Source organism: Platalea leucorodia (assembly GCF_965183815.1).
Source record: "Platalea leucorodia genome assembly, chromosome: 18".
In the NCBI taxonomy this organism is placed as follows: domain Eukaryota; kingdom Metazoa; phylum Chordata; class Aves; order Pelecaniformes; family Threskiornithidae; genus Platalea; species Platalea leucorodia.
In genome coordinates this window covers 6,481,140-6,508,027 of record NC_138840.1, presented here as the reverse complement: position 1 = coordinate 6,508,027, position 26,888 = coordinate 6,481,140, and the positions used below count along the sequence as shown (strand labels likewise).

The 26,888-nt window shown below is 61.3% G+C and overlaps 2 protein-coding genes across 7 annotated transcripts in view; both read left to right on the top strand.

The window, feature by feature from the left end:
* Positions 1–572: 572 nt before the first annotated feature.
* Positions 573–16,892, top strand: MAP7D1 (MAP7 domain containing 1; the record flags this gene model as incomplete). 2 transcript variants are annotated; one of them, XM_082329561.1, is made up of 18 exons in its annotated part: positions 573–783; positions 7,535–8,197; positions 8,341–8,409; positions 9,087–9,250; positions 9,570–9,684; positions 11,323–11,433; positions 12,957–13,079; positions 13,216–13,358; positions 13,481–13,614; positions 13,712–13,971; positions 14,048–14,222; positions 14,289–14,448; positions 14,779–14,883; positions 15,008–15,061; positions 15,173–15,230; positions 15,367–15,484; positions 15,558–15,763; positions 15,846–16,892. In XM_082329561.1, the coding sequence occupies 18 exons, from the start codon at positions 573–575 to the stop codon at positions 15,854–15,856; spliced, it is 2,880 nt and encodes a 959-aa protein (XP_082185687.1). In that variant the 3' UTR covers positions 15,857–16,892. The 2 variants fall into 2 exon arrangements, with proteins under 2 accessions (XP_082185687.1, XP_082185688.1); XM_082329562.1 differs by lacking the exon at positions 11,323–11,433 and having other exon boundaries at positions 705–783.
* Positions 16,893–17,110: 218 nt separating this feature from the next.
* THRAP3 (thyroid hormone receptor associated protein 3) overlaps positions 17,111–26,888 on the top strand; it is a 33,744-nt gene continuing 23,966 nt past the window's right edge. For 3 of the 5 annotated variants that reach the window (XM_082329372.1, XM_082329367.1, XM_082329368.1), the window contains exons 1-2: positions 17,115–17,186; positions 22,422–22,487. The gene's annotated coding sequence lies outside the window, so the exon portion shown is untranslated. Of the gene's footprint in view, positions 17,187–22,421; positions 22,488–26,888 lie in introns of all 5 variants that reach the window. The other 2 variants (XM_082329371.1, XM_082329369.1) reach the window with 2 other exon arrangements.

The window sequence follows — 26,888 nt, the reverse complement described above, 5'->3', positions numbered from 1 at the left end:
CCCGGGAGTGGGGGGCGGCTGCTGGCGGTGACTAAGGCTCACGTGAGAGGGGTGGGTGGTGGGGGAAGCAGCCGCGAGGCCTCGTGAGCAGCCAAGGTGGGGCTCCGGGACGGGAAATCGATGTCTCCTTGGGGTGCCTGGAAATCGGACAGCTGATCCGAGCGGTGCTGGCTGTGGCTCCCGTTGCAGGGGGCTCAGGGGGTGTCTGCTGCAGGGCCAGCGCTTTGGAGGTGACTGGAGCATCATAAAATGCGGGGAGTGGGAAGGGTGGGTGCAAGCCCCAAAATCTGGGAGAGGAGAGGCTGGAGATGGGCAAGTGGCCAAACAAGGCTGGGGGATGCTGGGCACGGCAGGGACAGGCAGCAGGGCAGGCCTGAGGCCGGGGTGACGGGCGTGGGGTGACGGGCGCGGGGTCCCTGCAGCCAAGCCCCCGGGGCTGGGAGCCCTGCGGAGAGGCGCGGGGCCGGGCCGGGGCTGCGGGGCCGCGGCTGTGGCAGGGGAGAGGCGAGCCCGGGCAGAGCATCCCCCGCCTGCCCGCTCCCCCCGGCCCGGGGCCGCGGGGCCGGGGCGGGATGCGCGGCCGGGGCCGGGGCGGGGAGCGCCGTGCGTCCTCCCCCGCCGGGCCGGGGGGAGCGGGGCGGCGCGGCTCGGCACGGCTGGGCTCGGCACGGCTCGGCCAGCCCTCTGCGCCTCCCCGCCACGCCATGGAGAGGAGCCGCGCCGGGCGGGAGCCGCAGCCCCAGCCCCAGCCCCAGCCCCAGCCCCAGCCCCAGCCGGCCCCGGGTAAGGCTCCGCGGCGGGGACCGGCTCCGGCAGCGGCGGGCGCCCAGGCCCCTTCCCGCACCGCGGGGCCGCGTCCGGAGTCGGGGTGCAGGATGCGGCCATGGGGGAGGCGGGAGTCGGGCCGCGGCGGGGAGCGGGAGCCGGCCGTGGGGGTGCGGGATCCGGCCGTGCGGGATGCCGGCGGGGATGGCGGGGAGCGGGGCGCTGGGCCGGGCCCGGGGGATGCGGCGGGGCCGCTCGGGCGGCGGAGCGGGGCGGGGGCCCGGGGCAGGCGGTGGAGGAGCCGGGGGGACGCGCGGCCGGGGGCCGGGGAGGGGGGGGCGTCTTCCCGGGAGGGACAAAGCCCGGGCACGGCCGCTCCATCTTGGGGTGGGACAGAGCCGCGCAGCCCCCGGCCCCGCCGCCCCCGGGGGGTGCAGGGGGAGCTGCCCTTGGGGAGCCCTCCCGGGGGCGGCCCCGCCACGGCGGGGGGTCCGGGGCGGCGGTGCCTGCCCCTGCCCCGGCTCTTCCCCACCCGCCGGTGGGCGATGCCGGCCTGGCCCCGAGCCCCCCCAGGTGCTGCTGCCGGGGGTCCCGGCGGGCAGGGCCCCGCCGCCGCATGCGGTGCCGGCTGCCCGACGCCCTGCCCGGGCAGGCTGCTCTGCGGCGTGGCGGTGGGTGCCAGCCTGCCAGGGCAGCCCCGCTCCTGCTGTGGGGTGTGGGTGGCCCTGGGGTCCGCGCCCCGGTTGTGCCGGGGTCACCGCCACGGCCCGTCCCGCAGCCTGCCACCTGGCTCTGGCACCCTGGCTGGGGGCAAGCAGAGGTGGCTGGCACTGCCCAGGGCTGAGGCTGCTGCTGGCGAGTTGAGGGATGCGGGCGTTGCGCTTGCCCCTGCCATGGGAACTTGGGGTCCCAGCCAGGCCGATGGCGGTGCTGCCCCAGGATGAACTCTGCTGCCGGCCCTCGACTCGGCAAACTGGGGAGGGCGGCGGCCGGCGGGGCCGAGTCTCGGGGCGAGGATTTGTTTTGGCTCTTCGCTGCAGGGCTCCAGCCAAGCGCTCTTTGGCCCCGCTGGGCTGCTCGCTCTCGGCATGGGGCTGTGACTAAGCAGGGCTCCGTGGTGGAGCTGCTTCCCACCGATGGAGGAAGAGGAGAGGCAGCTCCCCTCCCCCTCGTCCCCGGTGCCCGCCGCCGCGCCGTGATTCATCAGCCACGGCCGCCCGGGCCCTCACAGGCAGGGAGGGATTGCTGCCGGCTCCCAGCAATGCCGAAATGCTGCTCGCCCTTTATTGGTGGCTCTCGAACAAACCGGCCGCGGATCCCTGGCCGCGCTGCCCAAACAGCGCGTCCTGCGCTGCAGACATATTGTCTGTGTCCCGCTCGCCGCCTCCGCAGCCTTCCCGCCCGCCCCGGCGCGCAGCCGGCTCGGCCTTTCCTTCCCTCTCGATGCTGTCGCTGCTCGGGGAGGGGGATGGCTGCTCCTGGCCACGCTGGCCTCTCCTGCGGCCGGCCGGGCCCCCCTGTCCCCCCCTGGGCGGTTCAGTTCCCCGGTGCAGGGAGGCACTTGCCGCTCTGCTGCGAGCGGAGGAGGATGGCGGCGGCGCCGGGGAGCGTCAGTGGCCCTGCAGCACATCCCGCTCCGGGGAGCGTCCCTGATCCTTCTCGTTTGGGCGACCCGCGTGGCCAGGCGGCCAGGCTGCTCCCTGTCTCACCGCCCTGCACAAGTTGGAGCCCTCGGCCCCCCCCAGCGTGCCATGTCCTGGCTGCCAGCGGGGCTGGGGTTGCACTCCAGGGACTGGGACCCACCGCGGTGTGGGGCAGCCGGTGGTGCTGGGGGGCAGGAGCTCACAGAGGGCAGATGGGGCAGGATGCGGCCCCACGGAGTCACCCAAGTGGGATGCTGCCCCGTGGGCAGGCAGAGGGGTGAGAACTGGGGCAGGGAGCAGGCAGGGGTTCATTCTTATCCGGGTGCACCCTGATTTCTGCAGCCCTTCTCCCTCTGGCATGGCGGAGAGGGAGGGTGCAGGGCGAGCTGGTTGCCAGCCAGCGGCTGTGTTTGGGAGCAGGCAGCTCGGGAGCTCTCCCAGCGCAGGGACGCCAGCAGAGCCGCTGCTGCGAAACCGTCAGAGCAACGTGATGCGACGTGCGGAGCGGTGATGTGACAGTCCCGTGGTGCCATGTCCAAAATAGTTAGCGCAGCTCTCGCTTGTCGGAGGGCTCTGAGCAGGGACGGGCGGCAGCACAGGCAGCCTGCTGGGAGCGGAGCTGGATCCTGCACGGCCCCAGCCCCGGTAGGTGCCCGCATCCGCGTTGTGAGGCTCAGGACCTGTTTTTCGGAGGTGCTGGGCACCTGCTCCCTGAGAGGCCGGGTCCCAGCAGGCGCGGAGCCCCGTGCCCTGCCTTCGAGCCAGGTTTCTGTTTTCCCAGCGTGATGCCAGCAGACAGGTTTTTGGGAGCGCAGCTGGGCCGCCTGCCCTTGGCGTTGGCGGCTCCGTGCGGGTCGCCCCAAGGACGAGGGCACCTCCTGTCGCCGCTGCCGGCGCTGCCCAGATGGATAGCAGGCAGGTGCTGCCTGCCCCTGCCCTCGATCTGTTGGGGGCTGTGCCGTGACCGCAGCCAAACGGAAAGTTTGCCGTGAGGGTGCCGGGGCGCAGCAGCAGCTCAGGCTCTTTCCTCCGCGTGTATTTTAAACCCTGGAAACCCCCCAGCTCTGGCCCCGCTCTGGCCACGAGATCCTGTCTCCCAAGTTCCCCTTGTTGCTCTCTGGCTTGGCACGTCACCGCCGGCTGGGTGCAGAGCCGCAGGAGCTCGGCAGTCTCTGCTGGGGGCTGGCGCAGTTCCCCCGTGGCTGTCCCCATGCCCCCTCGTCCTGGTGCCTCGGGGGGGTATGGGCCCTGGGAAGCGGGGCTGGTCCTCCGTGCTGGGGAAGCTGGGCAGCGGGTGCAGCCCCCTCCCAAACCAGCCGTCACAGGAGCGGGTGCGACAGCGTGGTGGCCCCAGCCGGGTGGGCAATGTCCTGCTGTGCCCCTTCCTCCTGCCTGGCACCCACTGCGGGCATCCAGCTGCACCATCCCTCCTGCCCTGCTGCCTGAGGCCCTGCTGCCTGTGTCCCTCCTGCCCTGCTCCTGCCTGGCCCTGGAGGCCCATTCCCGAAGCGGGGCTGCAGGCAGCACGTGGGGCACCATGGGACGATGCCTGCCCTGCCCTGCCCTGGTGCTGCTGGCTGCATTTTGCTGGCTCTGAGCCAGCAGGGAGAGGAGCCAGCCTCGGGCTACAGCACCCGTGCTGCCCGGGGCCAGGGTGTGGGTGGCTGTGGGCAGCAGCACCCCAGGACCCACCCACGGGGGACGGGGTGTCATTGCCATCGGTGGCTGCGAGGGTGGCACTGGCCACCCCCATGGTGCGGGACTGCTGGCGCTTGTTCTGTGCATTGCCTGTGTCTCCCTGCCCATGCATGTGAGCTGGGGCCGAGGGTGTGCGTCAGTGCTGCGCCCGCGGCCGGGATGTGCCGGGGATGTGCCGGGGATGTGCCGGGGAAGCTTGCTCACTGTCCCTGTCATCCAGGTGTGAGAGGTGCTGCAGCGCAGGGGAATCCCAGGAGCTGGGTGGGACGGGGCAGGGCTGGGCTCTGAAGCACATCTGAGACGTGGCAAGGTGGGGTAGGATCAGGGGCAGCACCAGGTCTCCGAGCGCCCCCGGGGCTTTGAGCACCCCTGTGCACCCCACAGCATTCCAGTGGCCTCGGGCAGCCACTCTCCCTGCCGGACACCAGCACCCGCAAAGCAATCCTGGCCCTGGGGCCACGGCTGCCTCCCTGCTCAGCACCAGGACCTGCTGGCAATGAGGACAGGCCCTGGGGACCCATCCTTCTCTCTTCACTGGCACAGCTATGGGGCTGCTATCAAGGCCTGGGGAGGCAGCTGGAAGCCAGCGGCACTGGGAAGGGCCTGAGCATGGCATGTGCTGCGCTGGGCATGCGGGTGTCCCCGGGGGCTGCGGGGAGCCCTGCAGAGCCAGCGGTGGCTCTCGGGGCTGAGGTTCACCTCGGGACCTTGTCCCTGGGCATCGCAGGGACTTGCGGAATGGCCAGGGTGGCCGGGGCCCACCGGCCCTGGGCAGGTACTGCACGTGGAGCAGCCCGTGGTGGGCCCCGGCCGTGCCGCAGGGCGGGAACATGACGATAGGGCAGATGAGGGGAGCTGAGGTTAAAGCAGGCGGGTGCCCCCCCGCCCTCCTGGGAAGCACCCTGTGGGGATGCGCGGCGGACGGTTAACAAGGGTTGCTCGCCTTCCGACCGGAGCGCCCCGCGGGGCCTCGATGTGCTCTCGCTTCACGGCCCCGGGAATTTGCCTCTGCCTGGCTGAGCATCCCCAGCCATGTGCCGGCCATGGAGCAGTGCCGCACGGGGCAGTGCCAGGCTGGAGGTGCCGGTGGTGCTCGGTGGCAGGGGCTCTGGTGCCACATGGACCCACGGGAGGAGCCGGGATGGGCTGGGTGATGCAGTGCCAAGGGGCAGCACCTCGCCTTGCGGCTGTGGCCCATGGCTGGGCACACTGCCGTCGCAGTGCCAGCAGTGGGGCCAGTGCCACGCAGGCCCGCCTGGGCTGGGGGCTGCAGGGGAGCCGTGCCTGCGTGTCTGGGGGGCCAGGGAGCTAATCCCCTGCGGAATGCCCCGGCTGGGGAGAGGGGACGCCCGCGCCGCCTGGGTGCAGGCAGCGTTGGGTTTCAGGGCAGCTGCCGTGTTGGAGCAGCGACAGGGACAGATGGCGGCAGGGCTGGCCCCAGCCGCGCGTGGGGGTTTTGGCCGTGCCCGGTAGCCCTGCCCTGGCCACAGGTGCTGCCGTCCCTCCAGCCAGTGGGGCAGGACGGATCCTGCCCAGGGCTGTGCCCAGGGCTCCACGCCCAGTGGTGCAGGGTGGCAGGAGGCACCCACCATCTCCCACACTGCTCCCTGCACATCTGGGGCTCCGGAAGGTATTTCCATCTGCTTGGGCGCATCAGCCTGGCCTGGCATCGGCTGGCGGCCCTGCAGGGCACATGTGGTGCCACCGTGGCTATTGTCCTCAGAGCTGGTGCCTGGGGGCTGCCAAGCCCCCCACCCTGGAGGTGCCAAACTGGGGCAGCCCTGCGGGGGACGGGGCAGGGGAGCCCTCAGCTGCAGCCCCGGCACTTCCCCAGCCACGCATCAGACTTATGGCTGCCTCACGGGGCGCAGCGATGGGGATGTGGGATGTGCAGGATCGGGGCCAGGGGATGGGCTGGCTTCCTGCGGCAGAAAATACCCGGAAGGCTGCGTGGGTCTGCGGGGGGGCCGGGGCTGGCTGCGTCCCCCGCAGAGTCTGGGGTGGTTGAACCCTGCTGGCATGAGCCCCAGCCCGCTGGGGTCTGCAGCAGGACCCCCAGCCCCTCCCTGGGCAGGTGGGTGCTGCTGTGGGTGCTGTGCCCTGGTGTGGGTGCTGGGGGACCATGGGACCTGGGGTGCACCCATGCCTGCACCGCAGGGAGGGCTGGCGGTGCCTTCCATGGGCGGGCTCCGGCGTGGCGTGGAGGAGCGGCGCCGGCCCGTGTTTGCGGAGCCCACACTTTGCCCCTCACCCAAGATTGTGGAGAGCTCTGCAAACACGGCCGAGCCCAGCACATGATATCTCCCTGCGGTGAGAGCTGCTCGCTGGGGGCGGCGGGAGCCAGTCACCGGTGTCCCTGCCATCCCACGGCGCCGGAGCTGGGGCCACACGCTGCAGTGGCGCCCATGGTGCTGGAGCTGGGTGCCCGCGGCCCCAGGACGGGTTGGTCATCGCTCCTGGGCAGGAGCGAGGGTGCTGCCTGCTGCGTGGGGGTCGGGGCTGTGATCCCGGCATGCACCCCAAAGGTGTGTTTGCAAAGGGCTGGTTAAGCAGAGTGGGGGGGGATCACTGCTGCTGGTCACCGTGGGCAGTCCCAGCACATCCACCCTGTACAGAGGCCACATGCTGTGGCTTTGCACAGTGGCTGGCATCGTGTCTCTGTCCCCAGCGCCGGCGCATGCAGTGGGCTCCCCCGGGGTCCCCAGCTGCTGGGCTCCCCTTGGGCTGGCCGGGACAGGGGGCAATTCCCTGGGCTGCTCCCCTCGGGGAGCACAGAGCAGGCACTGTGCCCCCTGCCTGCCCCACGGCGGGGCAGCGAGCGGCCGGGCCCTGCGTGGGGAGGGGGCTGTTTTCTGGCGGCGGTGGCGGTGGCCTTGTGTGCATTCCTGGGCCATGAGTTCATGGCTGTGCGCGGGCTCGACCGCGGCACTGCATGGCGCTGGGGGACAGGGGCTGGAGCGGTGACGTCAGGCCGCGGGGCCCGCGCCCATCCTGCCTCCGGCTGGGCTGCGAGTGCTGGCGGAAGCGGCCCCGCATCCTCCGGGGAGAGCGGCGGGGAAGCGCGTGGGTCCCCATGCCTGCGTGGGGTCTCTGTCCCCGCATCCCCCCCACGGTGGGGCCAGGGCGGCAGCTGCTGGGGGGATGAAGGGCGGCTTTGTGGTGGTGGTGCCTGGCAGAGCCCTGGTCGGTCCCTCTATGCATTGTGCACCCGGCGCCTGGCACCCAGCGTGGGGCGGCGTGGGCACCCCCCAAGATGGGGGCAGCAGCAGGGCTTGGGTGGGGGTCCTGCTACCTTCCCTGGGGGGACCTGGGGACCGTTCCTAGCCCCTGCAGCCAGGGACAGCCTTGCTCTTGAGGTCTGTATTTGGGGGGACTGCCCCAGGCTCCCCCACTGGGTGACCATCTGTTCTGCTCTGCCTGTGTTGCAGGGAAGCCACCATCTCTGATGGGAGACAGCGTGCCCCCCGCTACCTCACCACCCCCCTCGCCTGGGGATGCTCTGCAGCGGGACCGACCCGTCCCTCCAGCTGTCACCCCCTCTGGACAGCCCGTCTCGCCCGTCCCTCGAGCAGTCACCCCTTCCGAAAAGACCGTCCCGCCCGTGCCTGCAGCCGTGACCCCCTCGAGGCAGCCCATCTGCCCCGAGCCCCCAGCAATGACGCCTCCCTCCGAGAGCAGCACCCCACAGTGTGACCGACCTGTCCCTCCCGCCATGACGCCGTCAGGACAGCCCGTCTCCCGCATCCCTACAGCCGTGGCCCCCTCGACAGAGAGTGACCCCCCATGGTGTGACAGGTCCCCCCCCGGGCCCCCCCGGCCTCCTGTGATGGAGCACCCCAAAGAAGAGGCATCTCCCCACGCTGCCGGCCAGCCGGTCCCCATCCCTGCTACTGCTGCCCCTTGCCCAGCAGAGACGCTGCCCCACGGGAGCAATCCCCTGGCCCCGGCTACCGGCGAAGGGGCCCTCTCCGATGCCAAGAGCCCCCCGGGTGGCGCAGCCGGGCCCTCAAAGGACGTGCCTCCCCGGAGTGACCGCACCACCCCGGCCACAGCCTCACCGGCTCCTGCTGCCAGCCCCAGGCCCAAGCAAGGTGGGTGCCTGGGGGGGGGCAGGGGTGCTCTGGGGATGCTGACACCCCACGGGCACTTCTCGATGCCTCCATGCCCGGCTGGTGCTGGCACGGCACTGGGGCTGAGGGCCGGTTGCTGGTCTGACGGTATCTCCCCCCTGCAGATGCCCAGAAAGCCCAGGCGAGGCACAAGCAGGCGAAGGAGCGGCGCGAGGAGCGGGCCAAGTACCTGGGTATGGGGCTGAGGGAGCAGGGTGGGATGTGGGGCCGGCGAGCCCCCGGGCATGTGCCGGGAGGGAAAGTGGATGGAGGGAGGAAGCAGGAGCTAAGGAGCTTTGCTGGGTCACAGGCAATCCCATTAGCTGCGATGAGCTGAGCCCGGGCAGGAGCTGCCGTGCCGGCGGCTCTGCCTGCCCCAGCACACCGCTGCGCACCGGCACGCCGCTGGCCCCTGGTGCTGCACTCCCCTGGCTGTTCCCCGTGGTCCGGGTGCCCCCCGGGTGCATGGGTGCCCCCCGGTCTGTGCAGGTGCCACCAGCCCAGTGCCCAGCTCTCTCCTGTGTGCAGGCGGCAGCAGACAGCTCAGGGCAGTGGGCGAGCGGGGCCCCTGCGCCGCGCATGGGGCCTCCTCATCCCCGCGCTCTTTCCACCCTCATTCCCCCATTGTTCACCGGCGCGGCGCGGCTCGGCGGGCTCCCGGCCTCCCTTTTGTCCTCGCCCAAACCCCTCCCTCGCTGGCCGGCCGCGATGCCGCCTGCCCTGAACACCCAGGGAGCCCAGCCGCGTGCCCTGGCCAGAGCCAGCGCTCGGCCCCACGCTGCCGGCACAGGCACACGTCCTGACCGCGGAGCTCGCCGGGGCCAAGGCTGTGCCTCGGGTGTGACCCCGCTGTCCCGGCTTCCTCCTGCAGCTGCCAAGCGGGTTCTGTGGCTGGAGAAGGAGGAGAAGGCCAGGCTGCTGCGGGAGAAGCAGCTGGAAGAGCGCCGCAAGCGCCTGGAGGAGCAGCGGCTGAAGGCGGAGAAGCGCCGTGCCGTCCTGGAGGAGCGGCAGAGGCAGAAGCTGGAGAAGAACAAGGTGGGGATGGGGGATCACGGGCACAGCGGGTGGGGGGCTGGGGTGGCACACCGGGGATGCGCTCCCTGGGGAGACCCTGTGGCTCCAGGAGCCCTTTGGGAGCTGCCCACCGTGCCCAGCCTCCACGTTGCACATCCTTCATGGTGCAGAGCCTCTGCGGTGCCCAGCTCCTTGGGCACTTGTACCCTGGCCAGGGTAGGCATCACTGCCCCGTCTCCCTCCAAGCATCCCTGTGGTATCCTCATGGTGGGCAGCTCCGGCCGGTCCCAGCCCCATTGTCCCAGCTGCCGGCCTCACCCTGTCCCTCTCCTTCGGGCAGGAACGCTACGAGGCAGCGATCCAGCGGTCGGCCAAGAAGACGTGGGCAGAGATCCGGCAGCAGCGGTGGTCCTGGGCTGGGGCCCTGCACCACGGCTCCCCCGCGCACAAGGACGGTGAGTGCCGGGCTGGGCGAGGGCACCCAGGGTCCTGCGGCTCTGCCGGTGTCGGAGGCGGCTGGACACAGCTCTGCGGTGCTCTGTGCAAAGAGGGCAAGACCCCCCAAACCCAGCTTGGCCCCGCTCTGCTGTGGGGTCGTGCTGCCATCACCCTGGGCTGTGCCGGACTGTGCCAGGGCCCAGTGGGGTCACTTGGCTTTTCCCCACTCTTGTGGCACCATGTCCCTCAGGCCAGGCGTAAGCTGGAGGTTGTGCGTCGTGGTCACCATTCTGTGCAGGAACATGCTTGGGGACAGCCCTGGCTGCCCGCGGGGATGCTGCGGCCGCGCTGCCCGGGTCTCTGGCAGCTGGGCATGGGTTGTGGAGCCGTGCAAGGCCGTTGCCGTCTCTCGTTGGGGTCTGTGCTGCGCTGTGTCCCCTTGTCCCCCGGCTGGGTGGGGGCAGTGCTTGGCCCCTCCAGCCCCAGCGTGGGGGTGACCACGGCTGTGTGTACTCCTGGGTACGCATGGCTGCGCTGTGCCTCGCCGTGCTGTGCCGTGCCCCTGCGGCGGCTGCCAGAGGCTCAGCCATGCCCACTGCCCCACAGCGGGAGCACTGAGCCCAGCTGGCCCGGCTGATCATCCTCGTGGCCCTCCTCTGGACTCGCTCCAACAGGTCCATGCCCTTTTTATGTTGGGGGCCCCAGAGCTGAACGCAGTACTCGTGCCGTGGGGCGGCTGTGGCAGCCCTGGCTGTGCCTGACCAGGCTGTGTGTACCAGTACCATGTGCCCGGCTGTACCTGTTGGGGCTGTGGGTACTGGTGGTGTGTGCCTGGCTGTGCCTGGCACTGTGTGTGTACAGGCAATGTGTCCGACTGTGCCTGGGCAGGCTGTGCGTGCAGGTGTTGTGTGGCCAGCTGTGCCCAGACAGGTTGTGTGTACGGGTGCCGTGTGCCCGGCTGTGGCTTGTGGCACATTCAGGGACAGACCAGTGTGTCTGCGGTGCGGCACCCAGCAGGGTCCAGCAAGGGGATGCCTTCCCCTGCAACTTCCCACGTGGGACGTGCTGCCAGAGCTGCTGCTGGCACTCTTGCTCGCCGATCTCCTGGCTGCCGCCTCTGCCGGCAGCAATCTCTTCTGGCTATTCTCTCCAGAGGAGCCCGGCTGGGGCGGAGGGGTCCCAGCACCCTGTGGTGGCACTGCCAGCCACCAGCACCCTTCTGGCACTGCCATAGGGAACCAGCACCGGTGTGAGCATTGTCCCATGTCTGTCTGGACCTGCTGCCCTCGACCTGCTCCCGGAGGCTGGCTGCTCGGCCAGTGCTGCTGAGGTCCCTGGCCACCCAGCTCCCAGTTCCCAGGACTGCTTTTGGGGACACTGGCGTGGCGGGGCCCGGGAGCCGCCCTGGCTCCCCAAGGATGAGATCCCTGCATGATCCCAGCATGACCCCCGGGACTCGGGCACCGTGCCGTGCCAGAGGCCAGCGCCGTGTGTTGTGTCCCCAGACACCAGCATCTCCTGGCCCCACTCTCTGTGTCGCATCCTCCTGCTCCTGCCCCTGCCCCAGTGCTCCGGCACGGCCGTGCATGCTGCATGTGGGGGGCCTGGCCCCGGCCCTGGGACCTTAATGCCCTTGTGTCTTTTCCCTTCTCCAGGTGCGAGCCGCTGCTCGGTGTCCGCTGTAAACCTCCCCAAACACGTCGACTCTATAATCAACAAGCGGCTCTCCAAATCCTCCGCCACCCTCTGGAACTCTCCCAGTAGAAGTAAGAGCCCTTTGTGTTTGCCCCAGCGCAGGGGGCGCAGCCCGGCCCCCACCCAGCGCTGGGGACCCCCGAGGCCAGGGTCCCCCGTCCCCAGGCCCTGCCTTGCAGCACGGTGCCCGCGGAGAGAGGAGAAGCCGTTTGCTGTTTGCGGGAGGAGGCTGAAGCCGGCCGGCGGCTCCTTGAGGCTGCATGCAGGCTGGGAGGAGGAGGAGCGGCTGGGTGGTGGCAGCCCCGTGGGGTGCCAGGACGGGAACGGGAGCCCTGGCTCCCTGCCCCGGGCCAGCTCCGGTGAGTGCAGATGCAGCCGCAGAGCGGGGCTGCCTGTCACCAGACCCTCCTCGGGGCTGGGCATGGTGCTGGTGCCCGCCGCCGTGACGCCTGTCCCCACAGGCACTCGGGGCTGGGTGCTATGGAGCGTCGTGGGCGCGGTGCTGTGTCGGGTGCTGCGAGGTCGTCCTGGCCCTGGGCGAGCTGCCTGAGGCTGCTGGCCGCGCCAGAGGGATGCGTCCAGTGCTGGGACTGCTGTTGTGTTTCGGGGTTGCCTGGCGATGGGTGCGCGCCTTCCCGGCCGGGTATAAATAGCCAGAGCAGCTGACAAGGGCGGCTGCAGGCGGTGGTGACGCAGGCGGCTCCCACTGGCCCCGCGCTGGGGGCTGAGCCCGGGGAGAGGCACCCAGGGGCTGTTGGCACTGCCTAGGTGGGAGCAGCGTCTCCCTGGGCCAGTGCCGGACCTGGCACCCTGTCCCAGCTGCTGCTCCCATGGCTCTGTTTTCTCCTCTCCTGGCAGTGTGTGCTGCTCTTAGCCTGACCAGCAGCCCTGGTGGAGAGGGGCAGAGGGGCCTTGTCTCTGTGGGTGCTTCCTGGGTGCCCGTGGGGTGTTTGGTGCTGGCGACGTGCACTGGAGGGCAGCCAGTGGCAGCCTAGTGCCCAGCTGAGCCAGCAGCGTGGCCGGGGACTGCCGTTCCTCGGGTACCATGAGCCTGGCCTGGCTCCCGTGGCATGCCCAGCGACTTTGGCACAGCTCCCTTGGGGTGAGGGCAGTCTGCAGCATCCCTGCAGCGTGCCTGCAGCAGCTGCAACATGCTGGGGGCTCGGCCACATCGATACGGGGACATGGGGAGGGTGCACGCCAGTGCTGGACATGAGGGGGCTGGGGTGGAAGGGGCTGCTGTCAGCAGGACTGCACCCTGACGCTGTGGGTGCCGCTCGCTGTGGGTGCACCACAGCTGGGGTGTCTGCGGGGCACGGGGACAGCATTGTCATCGTGCCGCAGTGCCGTCCTGTGGGTACCCGGCTGCCCACCGATGCCTGCACCTGCATAACCCTTTGTCCTGTCTCGGCCGGCCATGCAGGGCAGCGGGGAGCCCTCCCCAGCGCGGCTGAGCTTCGGGCACTCCCAGGGCCGCACACATGCCCTGGCCTCGCCGCAAGGCTGCTCCCTCCCGGCGGGCGGCTGTGAGGCTGGGGCCGGGGCTGGTGCCTGGGGGCTCAGGGATGTGCTAAGGGCCCCTCTGCCTCCCCAGACCGGAGCTTGCAGCTGAGCCCGTGGGAGAGCAGCATCGTGGACCGGCTGATGACGCCCACCCTGTCCTTCCTCGCGCGCAGCCGGAGCGCGGTGACGCTGGCTGGGAACGGCAAGGAGCAGGGTGAGTACCCGGGGTGGGCACAGGGCCACATTGGTCCTGGCACAGGCAGGGGACTGCGACGAGGGAGCCTGAAGCCAGCAAAGAGCTGGTGCCAGTGCCGTGCCGGCTCTGTCCTGACGGTGTGGTCACTCCCCAGTGCCCGTGTGCCCCCGCTCGGCCTCCGCCAGCCCCCTCAGCCCCTGCCACAACCACCGCCTGCAGCACCGCTGCTGGGAGAGGCGGAAGGGGACCACTGGCAGCCCCGACGTGACGCCACGCCGCAGGACCGAGTCCTCGCCCGTGAGTGCCACCTCCCGTGGGGACCCCTTGGTGCCAGGGCAGCCGCGCGGCACAGTGTGGCTCCCAGCTGAGCCAGAGCACCCGGCGCTGATGCTGTCTCTGTCTCTCCCTGGCCGGAGCAGAAGAAGAAGGAGAAGAAGGAGAAGGAGCGGGAGAACGCCAAGGAGCGCAGTGCCCTGTCCCGCGAGCGCAGCCTCAAGAAGCGTCAGTCTCTGCCAGCGGCACAGCCCCGGCTCCTGCCTGCAGCAGACAGCAGGTAGGGACCCACCGCTGTGGGGGCTGCTCAGCCCCCCGCCCTGCCGCCACGGGGGCTGCCCCAACCCCGCTAACACCATCTCTTGCTCCATTTGCAGCCCCGGCCCCAAGAACCGTCCCTCATCCCCTGCCACCCCCAAAGCCCGTCCGGCGTCCCCCAGCCCGGCCCTCGGCTCTCCTCACAAGCCACCCCTGCCCCGCAGCGCCCACTCCTCTCCCAAGGTGCGGGCCAGGGCCCGGGAGGAGCGGGGGGAGCAGGAGGGCCAGGCAAAGGCGCGTGAGAGGAAGGAGGAGGAGCGGGGCCCGGCCCCCCCGGCCCTCCCCGAGCCCCCCAAGGTGCCCACGGAGCCAACAGCAGGTGGGTATGGGGTGGTTGGGAGGGTGGCGGGGCTGGGGGCAGTGGGAGCAGCACTGACGCTGCGTCCACCCTGCAGCCCCCCCAGCCCCTGCAGCCCCTGGCCCCGTGCCAGCCACCCCCCCAGGCAGACCCTCAGCCGGCACCACGGACCGGGAGGAGGCTGCCCGGCTGCTGGCGGAGAAGCGGCGCCAGGCCCGTGAGCAGCGGGAGCGTGAGGAGCGGGAGCGCCGGGAGCAGGAGGAGCGAGAGAGGTGGGTGCTGCCCCCCCCGGCCCCCGGCCCTGGCCCCCCACCTTGCTGAGGGCCCCCTCCCCGCAGGCGGCTACAGGAGGAGCGGGCGCAGCAGGAGGCGGAGGAGCAGACCCGCAGGGAGGCCCTGGCACGACAGCGGGAGGAGGAACGGCGGCTGCAGGAGGAGCGCGAGGCCCAGGAGAGGGCACGGGCAGAGCGGGAGGAGACGGAGCGTCTGCAGAGACAGGTCTGGGGTGGCAGGGTGCGGGGACAAGGGGCTGCAGGGGAGGCGGGGCAGAGGGGATGGAGGAGGAAGAGGTGGGATGGGGGCTGAAGGCAGGGATGGAGGGGGAAGGCAGGGATGCTCTCCTGTGGTTCCTGCCCCAGTGGGATGCAGGGGAGAGGACCAGCCCAGCCCCTCGATGCCCAGGGTGGCGGGAGGGGACATGGGGCAGGGCTGTGCTGAGCCACCTGAGCAGCTTGTCCTCACTGTCCTTGCCCCATCCTATCCGTTCCTGCCCCATCCCATCCATCCCTGCCCTGTCTCATCCGTCCCTGCTGCCCCAATGTGCCACAGAGGGAAGAGGCCGAGGCGAGGGCGCGCGAAGAGGCTGAGCGGCAGCGCCTGGAGCGGGAGAAGCACTTCCAGCGTGAGGAGCAGGAGCGGCTGGAGAGAAAGAAGGTGAGGGCTGGGGGCACCCCTGGGTGCATGGCACAGTGGGGGGGCCCCTGCAAGGGGTCCTGCCCAGCGCCTGGGGCAGGTCCCGCTGGCGAGGGCTGTGCACGAGCCCCTGTCTGCCCTGCAGCGCCTGGAGGAGATCATGAAGAGGACGCGCAAGTCAGATGCAGCGGATGCCAAGGTGGGTGCCCGTCCCCATCCTGAGGTGCCTGGGGACATGGGGGACTCCGCAGAGCCCTCCTGCCCCTGCCCAGAGCCGCCACTGCCCCTCACGGCTCTCCTCTCCCTGTAGAAGAAGGAGGACAAGAAGGTGGTGAATGGGAAAGCGGCCGAGCAGGAGGATGTCCCAGGTACATGGCCTCTTCCCACAGCCTGCTGCACCTCCGGGGTGCCCGGGGTCCATGTAGCCACGACCCGATCCTGCTCCCCCCAGCCATGCGGCTGCCCGGGGCCATGGCTGAGCGGGAGCTCTGCTGATGTCTTCAGGCCGTGAGAAGCGCGCAGGGCCGATGCCGAAGGAGGAGGAACTCCCCGAGACAGAGACGCCAAATGCAGGGACGCCGGGGGGGCCGAAGGACCTGGCGGGCGAGGGGCTGCAGCCGAGGTGAGCGCGGGGGCGGCCGGGGGGACCGGGGGGCGGCGGGGCCGTGGCTGACCCCAGCCCTCCCGCCCCACAGCTCCCCTGCGAAGGAGGTGGCGTCCCCGGCGTCCCTGGTGAACGGCGTGCAGCCCGGCAAGCACGAGAACGGCTTCTCGGGCACGGAGGGGTCGCAGGAGCTGCTGCAGCTCTCCCACCACAGCAGCAGCCCCGGCAGCATCATCCCCTTCGGCGACAAGGAGCCCTTCCTCAAACAGGCCGTGGTCAAGCCCCCCCAGGTGACAGGTGAGAGATGGGGGACGCGCCGGGGGCCAGGGCGATGCCACGGCTGCCCGGTCTCACCGCCGCGCCCTCCCTCCTCCTGCAGAGGTGCTGTGAGGGCCAGGCCCTGGCAGACTTCGCCGCGGGGTCACCGCACACGTCCCGACGCCGGACGCCCGCGCAGAACCGTAGCTGTTGTCAGAAGAAAAACCTCGCTGCTCCCCCCTGCCCGCCGTGCGCGCCCGGCCCTGCCGCGGGGGGCCCGGGCGGTGTGAGACCCCGGTGAGGCGGCCGCCGGCCCCCTGCCCACCGCGGGGACACCTGGTTTCTCTCTTTGTTCTTGTTTTTATTTCGTTTTGTTTTTTTTTTTTTTATTTTAAATATGCACCTTATCAGACTGACACCCCCACCCTAGCAGCCTGCCAGAGCCGCCCCAGACGTGTGGTGTAATAATGTAGTTATTTAACTTGCTGGGTACAATGTATGTGAATACTGTAAATAGAGCTCGGCCAGACATCGGGGACGCTCGCCTGGCCCGGCCCTGCGCGGGGTGGGAGGATTCGGGGCTGCCGGGGGCTCGCAGGCAGGAGGGCCGCAGCCTGGCCGGGGGGGATGGCTCCCCGTCCCCACGTCCCCACGCATGTCTGCGTGTGCGCTGGGTGCCCCCGGAGCGCCCGGCCGGTGCCACGCTGCTCTCCGTGCCGTTGTGACAGTGTTATGCATCCGGACAACCTTTGCGAACAATAAAAATGGACAACTGCCCTCGCCTGGCCTCGCTGTGTCCCCAGGGGACGGGAACCACGCTGCGGGCGGCCCCGCCTCGGTGCTCCGCGGGGCGGGCAGCAACCCCGGCTCCCCGGCGGCAAGGGCACGGGTTCACCCCCGTGTCAGGGCTGGCCCCCGCAGCCCCCCAGCACCGTGTGCTCTGTCAGCTCCCCGCTCCCCTCCCGGGGACGCGGCGGGCCCATCCCGGCCGCCCTCACACGGCAGCGGGGCCCTGCTCCAGAGCTGCACCCTCCCCGCTCGCGGGCGGCCGCAGGGCCCCTTCAGCGACCGCCTGCTCTGCGCCTTCGCTCCCCGCCAGGGCGGGGGAAGCACCGGGAGCCGGGCAACGCGGGAGGGCGGGCGGCCACCGCCCCGGTCAGGCCGCGGCCGCCCCGCCGCCATTTCCCCGCGCAGCCCCGCCCGTCGTCGCCGGAAGCCGCGCCCTCTCCATGGCGCCAGGGGCGGGGTGGGGAGGAGGCGGAAATGAGGTAAAGCCCCGCGCATTGCCCGCCGGGAGCCGTAGTCTGTCCGGCGCCGGCAGCCAATGAGCGCGGCGGGGGGGCCGGACTGCGGCTCCCGGCAGCCCCCGCGGGCGGGCAGCGGGCGGGCGCGAAGCGGAAGTGCGTGAGGAGGAGGTGGAGGCGCCTGGCTGCTGAGGAGGCCGCGGGCGGAGCGGGGTCCGGTGAGTGCGAGTAGGCCCGGCCCGGTCCTCTCCTCTTCTCCCCTCCTCTTCCCTCCCCTCCGCCACCGGGCTCTTCCCTTCCCTCCTCTCGCCTCGCACCGAGGCCCCTCCGCGCCGCCCGCCCCGGCCGGGCCTTGTCCCCCCCTCCACCTCCGCGGGCCTCAGCGCGGCGCTGCCCCCCCGCACCCCGGCGGCCGCCACGTGCCGGGCGCGGCCCCGCGGCCCCCCCGGGGGCGCCGAAACGCGGCGGGGCCCGGCCCGAGCGGGGCCTCGTGGCTGGGCCGGGCCAGGCCCCGCGCCGCCTCCTCGCGTCCCCGTGGCCGGTTGGGGCCGGCCCGGGCCTGTCCCCGGAGGCTGCCCTTGTCCCGCTCCGGCCCGGTCTCTCCCTGGAGACTCATCCCCCTGTCCCGGCCCAGCCCGTTGCTGGAGATTCCCGTCCTCCACGGGGGCTTCTAGGCCCCGTCCCCGGAGATTCCTCCCCCACTTCAGGCCTTCGGCCTCTCCCCGGAGGCTTCCTCCCTTCGCTGGGGTCACGGCTTGTGTGCGGGGTTCCCCCATGGCGCTGCGGGACGGGAAGCCCTGCCTGTGCTCCCGAGGGAGGCGGTCGGGGGCGCTGGGCCCGCGGGGCTGGGGGGAGCGGCGGCTGGCAGGGGTAGCAGCTTGTCCGGGCCGCAGCCGTGACCCCGGGAGCCGGGGTGGAGCCTCCGATGGTGCGTAGCTCTCACGGGGCTCACGCACCGGCTCTCAGCACTGTGTGCTTCTCAGTGCAGCGGGATGGATTTGTTCACTCCAATTCTCCGCTCTGCATCTTCTTGTTTAAAAGTGAAGTTTAGTAGAAGCTCCGGTGGTGTGGCAGAATGGGCTTTGTAGTGGCACAGAGGCACGTGTGAACCCTGAATCTTCATTTTCACCAGGCTGACGAGGGCTTGTTTCCCTAACTCTTGTTGTTTTGGGGAGATTAATGTGTTTGAGGTTTCTATAAATATATGTCAAAGTCTCCACAAGGTAATTGTCACTGTAATTGCCTCCTGAATGGCTTTTGGAGTGCATTTATGTGCCAGAAGGTGACGTGATGAGTTTGGAATAAGCAGTACTCCGTGCAGGAGCCTTGGGAGGCGCAGGTTCACTTCTGTTTGCTGGTGTGTGTGAGGACTCCGGAGACGTGGAGTGGGTGGTGGTGTGTGTGCAGCAGCATTTCCTCGGGACTTGTTGGAGGTGGGGTACTCGTTCTTGTTTTTTCAGTATGCGGTGATGTGTCTGATGCTGTGGCATAGGAACAGATCTGCTAGTTGAAATAAACAATATGTAAAACCGTTTGAGAAACGTTATAGGTTGTCTTACAGCTGATGGGTGGAAGGAGAAGAGCCTTTATCTGCTGCTTCTGCGGCAGTGTCAGCACAGAGCGTGTGTGTAAGAGGCTGCAGGGTCACATCAGCAAATGGACATTTTCAGGATGCTCTTTCCTAAGAGCACAGACAATTAAATCATCCAGTTACTCTCTGCAAAGGACTCTTGCAGTATTCCTTCCCGCTAGTAGCAAAGGCAGATAGTTACGTCAATGTTTATGGTAAGGCCAATGTGATGTTTTAGGTGTGTTTTTAATGTGCCTTTTGTGTGGACACTGCCCTCAAGTGCTGTGGCCAAAGATGAGATCTGTTCTTTAGGTTTGTATTGCATAACCTGATTCCCATTCCTTTAGAAAGATTTATTTTGAAGCTTAGCCTCTCAGATTGCCTTCAAGGGAGTATATTGTAGAGAGAGAAAAAAATGAGTATTTAGACACAACAGTGCCTTCTCCTGGAGCGTTTAGTAGTTTGTCTGTATACTTGCTCTGGCACTTTGCAGGTGCCCAGCACTGAGTGAGGAAATGGCTGGCTTTGTGAACTGCATTATTAGTTACACAATCTAACGGCAGGTAAGAGGGTAAAACAAGGCAGTTGTTGGAGAGAAGCTGTTTAAAATGCACGTTCTTGTGACATAGGATCCTCTGTAGAGTCTAGGGCCTTGTGATTACATCTAAATTTTCTTTGGATCCTGTTATATATTTTTGTTTCGCATCCTCCCTACTGTGAATTGGTTGTTCCTACTTTAGCAGGAACAGGGAGGGGCATGTACGAGAAGTCAATGTTAAGAGTTATCTCTGAAGTCCTTAAGAAGCTGACATTGCCGGTTAAAAATGCTGCTCCTGAGGCAGTACTCCAGCAGATAGGCCTTAGTGTCCCGAGATGTCTTTTCAAAATTAGTGTTGATTACACGTGAGAGTGTGTGATCTGTAAACAATCTGATCTCAGCACAGGGGGTTTGCAGAGTTCTGGAGTCTGAACGGATGGCTGCAGCGTTGTACCGTTCCCCTTCGGCGGGGGCTCCTGCCTGTGGGAAGGAGGAAGGCGCAGGGCAGCGTGCCATCGCTGGCAAGGGTGCGGGAGGCCTTGCCACCTGCTAACTCAAATGCCCGCATTTTTGCATCTTTTTTTTTTATCCGGGGATCAAAAGGTGAAACCTTTGACCTGCCATTTTACTGTAAAGAAACAACCTGGCCATGGTGGGGAGGCATCTGTAGCATGGTCCACCTGGTGTCTTTTTAAGGTGCTTGCTGTAAATGCATTAGAGCAGCGGCAGATCGCGCTGCCCTGCAGCGTGTCCGTACGGACCGTGTGTTGGCAGTGGCTGGCGCGTGTTGCGATGAATCCATGCCCATGTTCTGCATGCAGTTGTTTCTCGGCAGAAGTTGTACCCATGTTTCTGCTGCGTTATGCTCTGGCATCTTCCTGCTTTTTTCCTTCCTTGCTAATTCCATGTCTCTCTGTGAGCTCTGTATCTCTGGAAAACATAGTTTTGCTCTTAGTGCTTCAGTAAGAGCTGTCCGGAAGGAGGTTTCCATGTATGCTGGGATTTCAGAGCAGCTGTGTGCCCCAACCTTAACTTCTTAACTTCTGATTCTGTTTCGACTAAAGTTTTGTCGTGTGTATTGTAAATTAAATAGGTGTTCTGCCGTTAGGGTTATGATAATATGATTTAGCTGTCTGCTGGTTTCTCCAGCTCATTTAAGCCAGGAAGCTTTGTAAACTATTTAAGAAAATAGTCATTTTGGTCAAGCCAGGCCTGTGCCCTGTGGCTTCACGGGTGAGGTGTTTGAGCTTGGCATGCTGGAGAAAAGCTGGTGAACACCTTCTAACATGGTTGTTATTACGAGAAAACAAAAATGTTACACCAGGATATAAAATAGGTGACAATCCATGCAAGTCAGCAGATGTTTTTTTTTTTTTTACCTGTTCCCACTTCCTCTACTGTAAAATAAATGTTGCTTTGAGAGGCCTAGGAGGTACTGAGCTGGACTGGGGCCTGAGGATGCTTTTCATTGTAGAACTGTGGTGTTCCTTTTGTAGTTGTATCACTAGCTCCCTCAAAGTATAGTGCCGTTTTGCCAGAAACTTGATTTTTTTTTTTTTTTTTTAAGCTCACTTGGCTTTGTCTTTGCAAAATGACGGTTTGCTCTGTCGGAACTTGTTAATTGTTTAAGCAGCTACATAGCCCTTGAACTTTTTTCCATATCTGGAAAAGTTTACAATATACTGAACTGTGTTTACTGTCTGCATGTGCCAGTACAATAACGTGGGGTTTGGGTCGTATGGTTTCCTCTGAATTATGATGGTACAGAGAGTTCCTCTCTGTGGCAGGATTCCTGCTGTATATTTAGCCATATAGTTTAGGCCATGTGTATCGAGAGAGAGAGGAATAGCGTTGGTAATTGCAAAAGCTGTTCTGGCTCCCTGGGGAGCTTGTGCAAGGTAATCCTGCAAGGCCGTATAAACAGCTGATGGTAGGCATTGGGGTCGTGCTGGCTTACCTTGTGCTTAGCGTATCTCTTATTTGTGCTTTGAACTGACCCCTGTTCCTGTACTGGTAGGCTGCTGTTCAGCAAACACTCGCTGCTGGGCAAGCCTGCGAGCGTGGCTTAAACTGCTTTGTGAGTTTCTTTAATGGGCCTCAAGATGAGGAGAAGGTGTTAGATTTAGCACAAGAGCTCATCTTCTCTCCTCTGTTCCCGCTGGAGTCTCGCCGAAGGGGTGCATGGGAACAAGTAGGTGCCATTTTGTTTGTAGGTCTGGAGTCTCTCGTACCATAAAGGAAAATATCCTTCCCCTCTTCACAGTGAAACAGAGCATTAGCAGAGGCTAAATGATGGAGGTAGTCGCTGCTATTAGGTTTGAGAAAGTTAAGAGTTCCTGCTTAATTTAGCTTTATCGTGTCAGAGCTATGAATAGTAAAATCATGGGATTACATTTCATGCCAGCTGAGAATTGTGTTTGCGCTGTTTCACTCCATGGTAACCGGAAGCTGTCGCGTCCATAAAAAAAAAAAAAATAATGGCACACAGAGATGACACCCAGCCTCGCTGCGGGAACGCTGGAGCGCTGGGTCCTTGGAAGGGGGTGGCATCGTTTCCTACCCAAGGAAGAGTTTTCTGTCAGTGCCCTTTTTTCTTATCACACACGAAAATACTTTGTACGTTTTCCCCCCTGTTGTACAAGAAAGGCCTCTTTGAGGCCTCTTTGCAAAGCCCTGCTCAGAGCTGCTACTCCTTTGATACAAGAGCGAATGGACTGCTCATTTCCAAATTCGTCATCTGGCCATTTTTAGCCCGCTGTGATTTACAGTGTAAGGTAGCTGTACAAAACCCAAAAAAGCCCCTGCTGTAATGCGAGGGGTTCTGTAGCTTGCACAGCTAGCCAGCGTATGTCCTCCCCACTGCTGCCCGCGTTTCACTTTTACCTTTGGTTGAGCGAAAGGAAGAAAAGAAAGTTTGGCAAGTAGCCCCATAGGTTTCTCTGCTCTGGGAGCACAAAAGGTGATGGCTTGGGGGGGTGTTAAGCTGAAATTCTGTTCTCAAGGGAATTAGGCTCAGTATTAATGATGTTAACTTGTGAGTTAACAGAGGGGTGTACACATGATATCTTGTGAGGGTTGTGTACCTGATTATTTCAGGCCCTGTGTATCCTGTGTAAATTATTACAGTTAATTGCTCCTATAAGGCTGTGGATGAGATCGGTTTCTTGAGTTAAGGATCTGTGTATGCACTATCTGATTAGATTAAGTAATTTTGGCAGCCTTTTTTTACTGGGAAACGGTGCTGGGATGAATGGCTAAAATGAGAATCCTTTCCTATGCTTGTAAAATGTGAGGATTTGCCAGTATTTTGATTGGTTTAAATTTGATTTTCCCTCTTTTACTTAGGTGAGAGTTCAATCACTTCTAATAAAGCAGTATTTGGAAACGTAATTGATGGGAGACTTATACAAGGTATGTAAACACAGCACTGAAAACTATCTGTTTGAATAAGCTTATTCCATACACACAAGATTTCTGTGGGCAAGCATTTACCTCTGTTTTGTAGCCTACCAGAGTGTAGGGATAGCCTGTTCTGATGGCTTGTGCTTGCAATAACTCCATGATTTTTTTTTTTTTAAAAGAACTTTTAATGTTACACCAAATCATGGAAATCCTTTTCCTTGTTTTCCCCTGAGGTAATGGGATTCAAGTTAAGGTAGAGACAAATCAAGTGTTGGCTTGAGAATAAGTATGTGAATGGTTTTGCTTTTTGCAGCTTATAAATGAAAGTTGCTGGAGCTTCTACTTTCATAGGTTAAATGTGTGAAGAGTAGTAATCCTTTAGGACAGATTCACTTTTGGCTGTAACTGTACTGTGTATTTCAGAAGATATTCCGAAGAGCCCCAGTTTCAATTGTTTTTTACATTACTTGCTGTTTCTTTGGAAGCATAACTTCCACATTTTTCTGAGTGCATTGTGGTCACTCTAATGAAGGACATACTGGTGTGCAGCCTGCTGGTTTCCAGACTGCAGTGACCTGAGAGGGTTGAAAACTTCACTGGAGGTCACAGTTTATTCTTCCATTGCTGCATGGGGAGTAGCACAATAACTTCAATTATGCACAAGTTTGAATTCTTTTGGTTAACTAATTTGTGAATAGTTTTCTTATGTAAAGTAAATCAGTCCATTTCTTGCTTCTCGTGGGGGTTCTGAAACTACAGGCACGAGGATTCACAGACCCCCAACAGTTTTGACAAGGGTTCGGTTCACATCCCAAAACTGCTCAAAATAGTAGGGCTACACTGTGAGGAAGCCATTAGTTTTGAGAAAGATCTGATTTTTCTGCTTGTCTGTTCCCAGGTTGTGTAGGTTTGGAAGCAAAAAGCTGATGAAATAGGTTTTCCCTTTTTTTTTTTTAATTATGGATGTTTTTCTTCTGTGTTTAACAGAAAATCCAGCTGCCTGACTTGTGTAACAAAACCATCCAGATTTCTAATCAGCTTTTTCTTGGATTTGTTTTCTTTGAGCTCCCTGTCACTAAACTGTCTGAATAATGACATAAGACTTTTTAAGCTCAAAGATATATAAAATAGTTCTTAGCCCAGTAACTAGTGACAGAATTAAAGTTACCAGTTGGTGTTTATAGCTGGGCAAATTATTTGGAAAGGGATTGTTCATTACTGCGATCTGCAGAATCAGTCCTTTTTGGAAGAACCTGTAAATAGTCTTCCAGCCATTCTATAGAACCCGCTTCTGATTATCTGAAACCAGGGCTGGAACTCTAATATTAAAGTTCTTTAGGGATTAGTTTAATTGTGTGAAAAACCAAACATGCTTCAAGGAAAATCTTCATTTTGAAAGTATATAGACTAGAGAGAAATTGGAACTGCTGTTGACGAGCTAGTGCTTCTCTTGCCATGGCAGAATAATCTGAACATTTTTTTCCCCCAAAGTGTGTTTGGCATGTATTAAAGTAGAACACAGTTTTGGTTTGGTGTTTTTTTTTTTTTTTGTTGTTGGTTTTGGTTTTAGCAGTGTTGTCCAGGAAAATTTTTGCTGAGGAGATTGGTAGGTGTAATAGTAGGCTTTAGTTTAACTATGTCATTAATCTCCAGAAAACATACACTGGATACTTGATCTAGAAAGAGGAGTTGTTCTGCTTTTTGTTACGCTAATGAAATTTGAACTGGATGATTAGAAATAGCATTTTAATTTGCAGTCGACCAGGCTGGCAGTGGGCGCTATGCAGGTGGCTCTTCTTTTCTTCCCCTTAAGTGTTCTGTTGTTACCAAGATCATACTTAATTTTTAGTGCAAGACCAAACCTTAGCTTGAAAAGGAAGAATCGAGTAGAAAGTGAGATGATTAGACTTTGATTTCTGAATAGCAACGCCAGTGCGTGCTTTCCGTACTCTGTACGTTACTGCTGGCAGTTCCAGGGTGCTCTGACATGTAGATAGCTGCAACTTTTTTCCACTTCAAGCTCACAGCAAAATCTCCTGCAGCTGCAGTACAAAGCTTGCTGGGAAATAGATTTTGCATAGCTGTCATGCATAGCAAGGTTAATCTGTCGTGCTTCTGGACTGCTCTTTTGGAACAGGAGCTTTAGTTCTGTCTATTGATGGTTGTCAAACTTAACTGATTTAGGAATATTATTTTCAGCTTTTAATCTAATGTAGGAATTCATGATAGTCAAACTGCTGTGGTCATTGTTTTGATTTGCTCTTTGAGAAAACATAGATCTGCGAGCTGCAAGGGAAGAGCAGGTACCCTGTGACTGGGTGCTAACCATGGCTGGGTTGACGGGAGGTGGGTTTCAGGGTGTTCTCTGGCTGCGTCCCTCTGCATGAGCTGCCAGCGCGCTGCGATCCCCGCAGCAGCCTCAACAGCTGCAAGTGCAGAGCGCTGCTTGGACTGCAGATCTTTCCAGGGAATTAATGCTCGGTATGAAAAATATCCTTTTGGGGTACTTGCTACAGAAAAAAAAAAAAAAAATCTCCTATTCTTTGCCAGGTACATGCCTAGTAAACAAAGATTGCTTGGATTTGACACTGGTATCAGGCTGCTTTTACTAAGTGTATTGAGCCTGGGTGCAAGAGAAGGTACTAAGGACCAAATTTATTACAGTTCTACGTGTGTTTTTACATTAGTCCTGTAGCTCATGTTTGGCATATTTAACCAATGTGTTCATACTGGTGTTAGTCGGTGTTCAAGTAGCAATTTGGTATTGGACATAGTGCAACTCTTATTCTGTAGATAGATAGTTAAATTGAAACAAGGTCATACTGAAATTAATTTTAAAAGATGCTGAAAGTTGTTACTGTTGTTTTATTTGAAGCTTTTTATTTCCTATTTTATTTTGTCATTGTATCTTAACTAATACTTGCCAGTTCCGAACAGCGGTATTCTTACCCAAGTCTTCTGACATACTACAGATGCCTCTTGCCTCCTCTGCTTCTCTGGGAGGCAGGTGAATTAAAATGCCCAGAAGTGATGATTTTTACAGGGCTGTGAATTACAAGATCACGTATAAGACTGGATTTTTAATTGCTTGATCAAATTTTCTGCCTCTGTTAGGCCTGGATTTAGGTGATTACTATTGTTAATAAGTTTATGAAAAGTTCATTTCTTATTTTCAATGCTTTCAAAAAGAACACAGTGTTGACATTTCTGTTCATGTTGGCATTTTCCAATGTCTTTGATATCTTTGTAGAGTACGAATTGGGATATAGGGTCAATCAGCAATAACCAATTTTTATCTACTGGGGTTTTAAGTTGTAGAGAGGCAGTTTCTTGGCTAGGACAAAGGCTGCCACAGTTTAAACTGATGTAAGTCTTTCAGGTATCTTATCCAAATGTTAAAAACCTTGTTTTGTGGGAAATGAAACTGGTTTTTTACTATACAGTTCTGTGACTTTTTTATAAGTGTATTTTTGTAGTGATTGCTGTTGCTTTATTATACAGAGTACACTTTGTAAGATGTTTTGTAGGAGTATTATTTTTTTTTTTTAGAATTAACTAATCTCGTTTGGGTTTTGGAGCTCAGGATTATGAATTGTAGAGCTAGCTGAAGGAGAATTAATTTTTTTTGTTCCCTGTTAATGAAGGCTGTTGTGAGCAAATAAAGTAGCTGTTTCTCCCAAATGGAATGTTTGTGCTAGCGAACACTAAATGGATGACAAGATGCCCAGGCAGGAATGTTTTCTCTAATGAGGTGCTATCTTGTTTGCTTTGGGTCTTAGAGCAAAATAAACTGTAACAGTTTCATTTAATGCTGGCCAGAAAGGAACAAGTAAATTTTTGTTTTCCTACTACAATTATATAGAGCTTTCTACAAATGTTTTTACAAAATATTTACTATTTACAAGTTAACGTTTTGTAAACACTGTGCAATAAACTGAAACTACTGTAACAAGTTTTGCAGTGCTGTGTACATTTCTAAGGTATGTACACAAGCCATTTCACTTGTTTCCAAATGTTCTTAGTGTTTATGCTCAGTGTGTTATAGATAGGAAGACAAACTGTTGCTTTCGGTAGGGACATACCTGCTGTGTTTTTCTCTCTAAGCTGGCAACTTGTGGTGCTACGTGGTGTAGCAATCCTCGATGACGTGCTTGAGATGGAGCGATTTCAGCGGTAACATTTTGTTAGATGGCTTTTCTCAACAGGGCCGTGGTGGTTCTGGTCTGTTTTAACATCTGTGAAAGGTCTGAAATAATGATGAGTACTGCTTGAAAGACTTCAAAAAAAGGAGTGGAGGATGGAAAGAGACACTCATAAAGTAATACAGGCCAGTTGGAAACAGGAAACAAATTCCTGGAAAAAGGCATTGTGAAAACTAGAAGTGTTCTTTATTTGACCCATGTCTTGGCA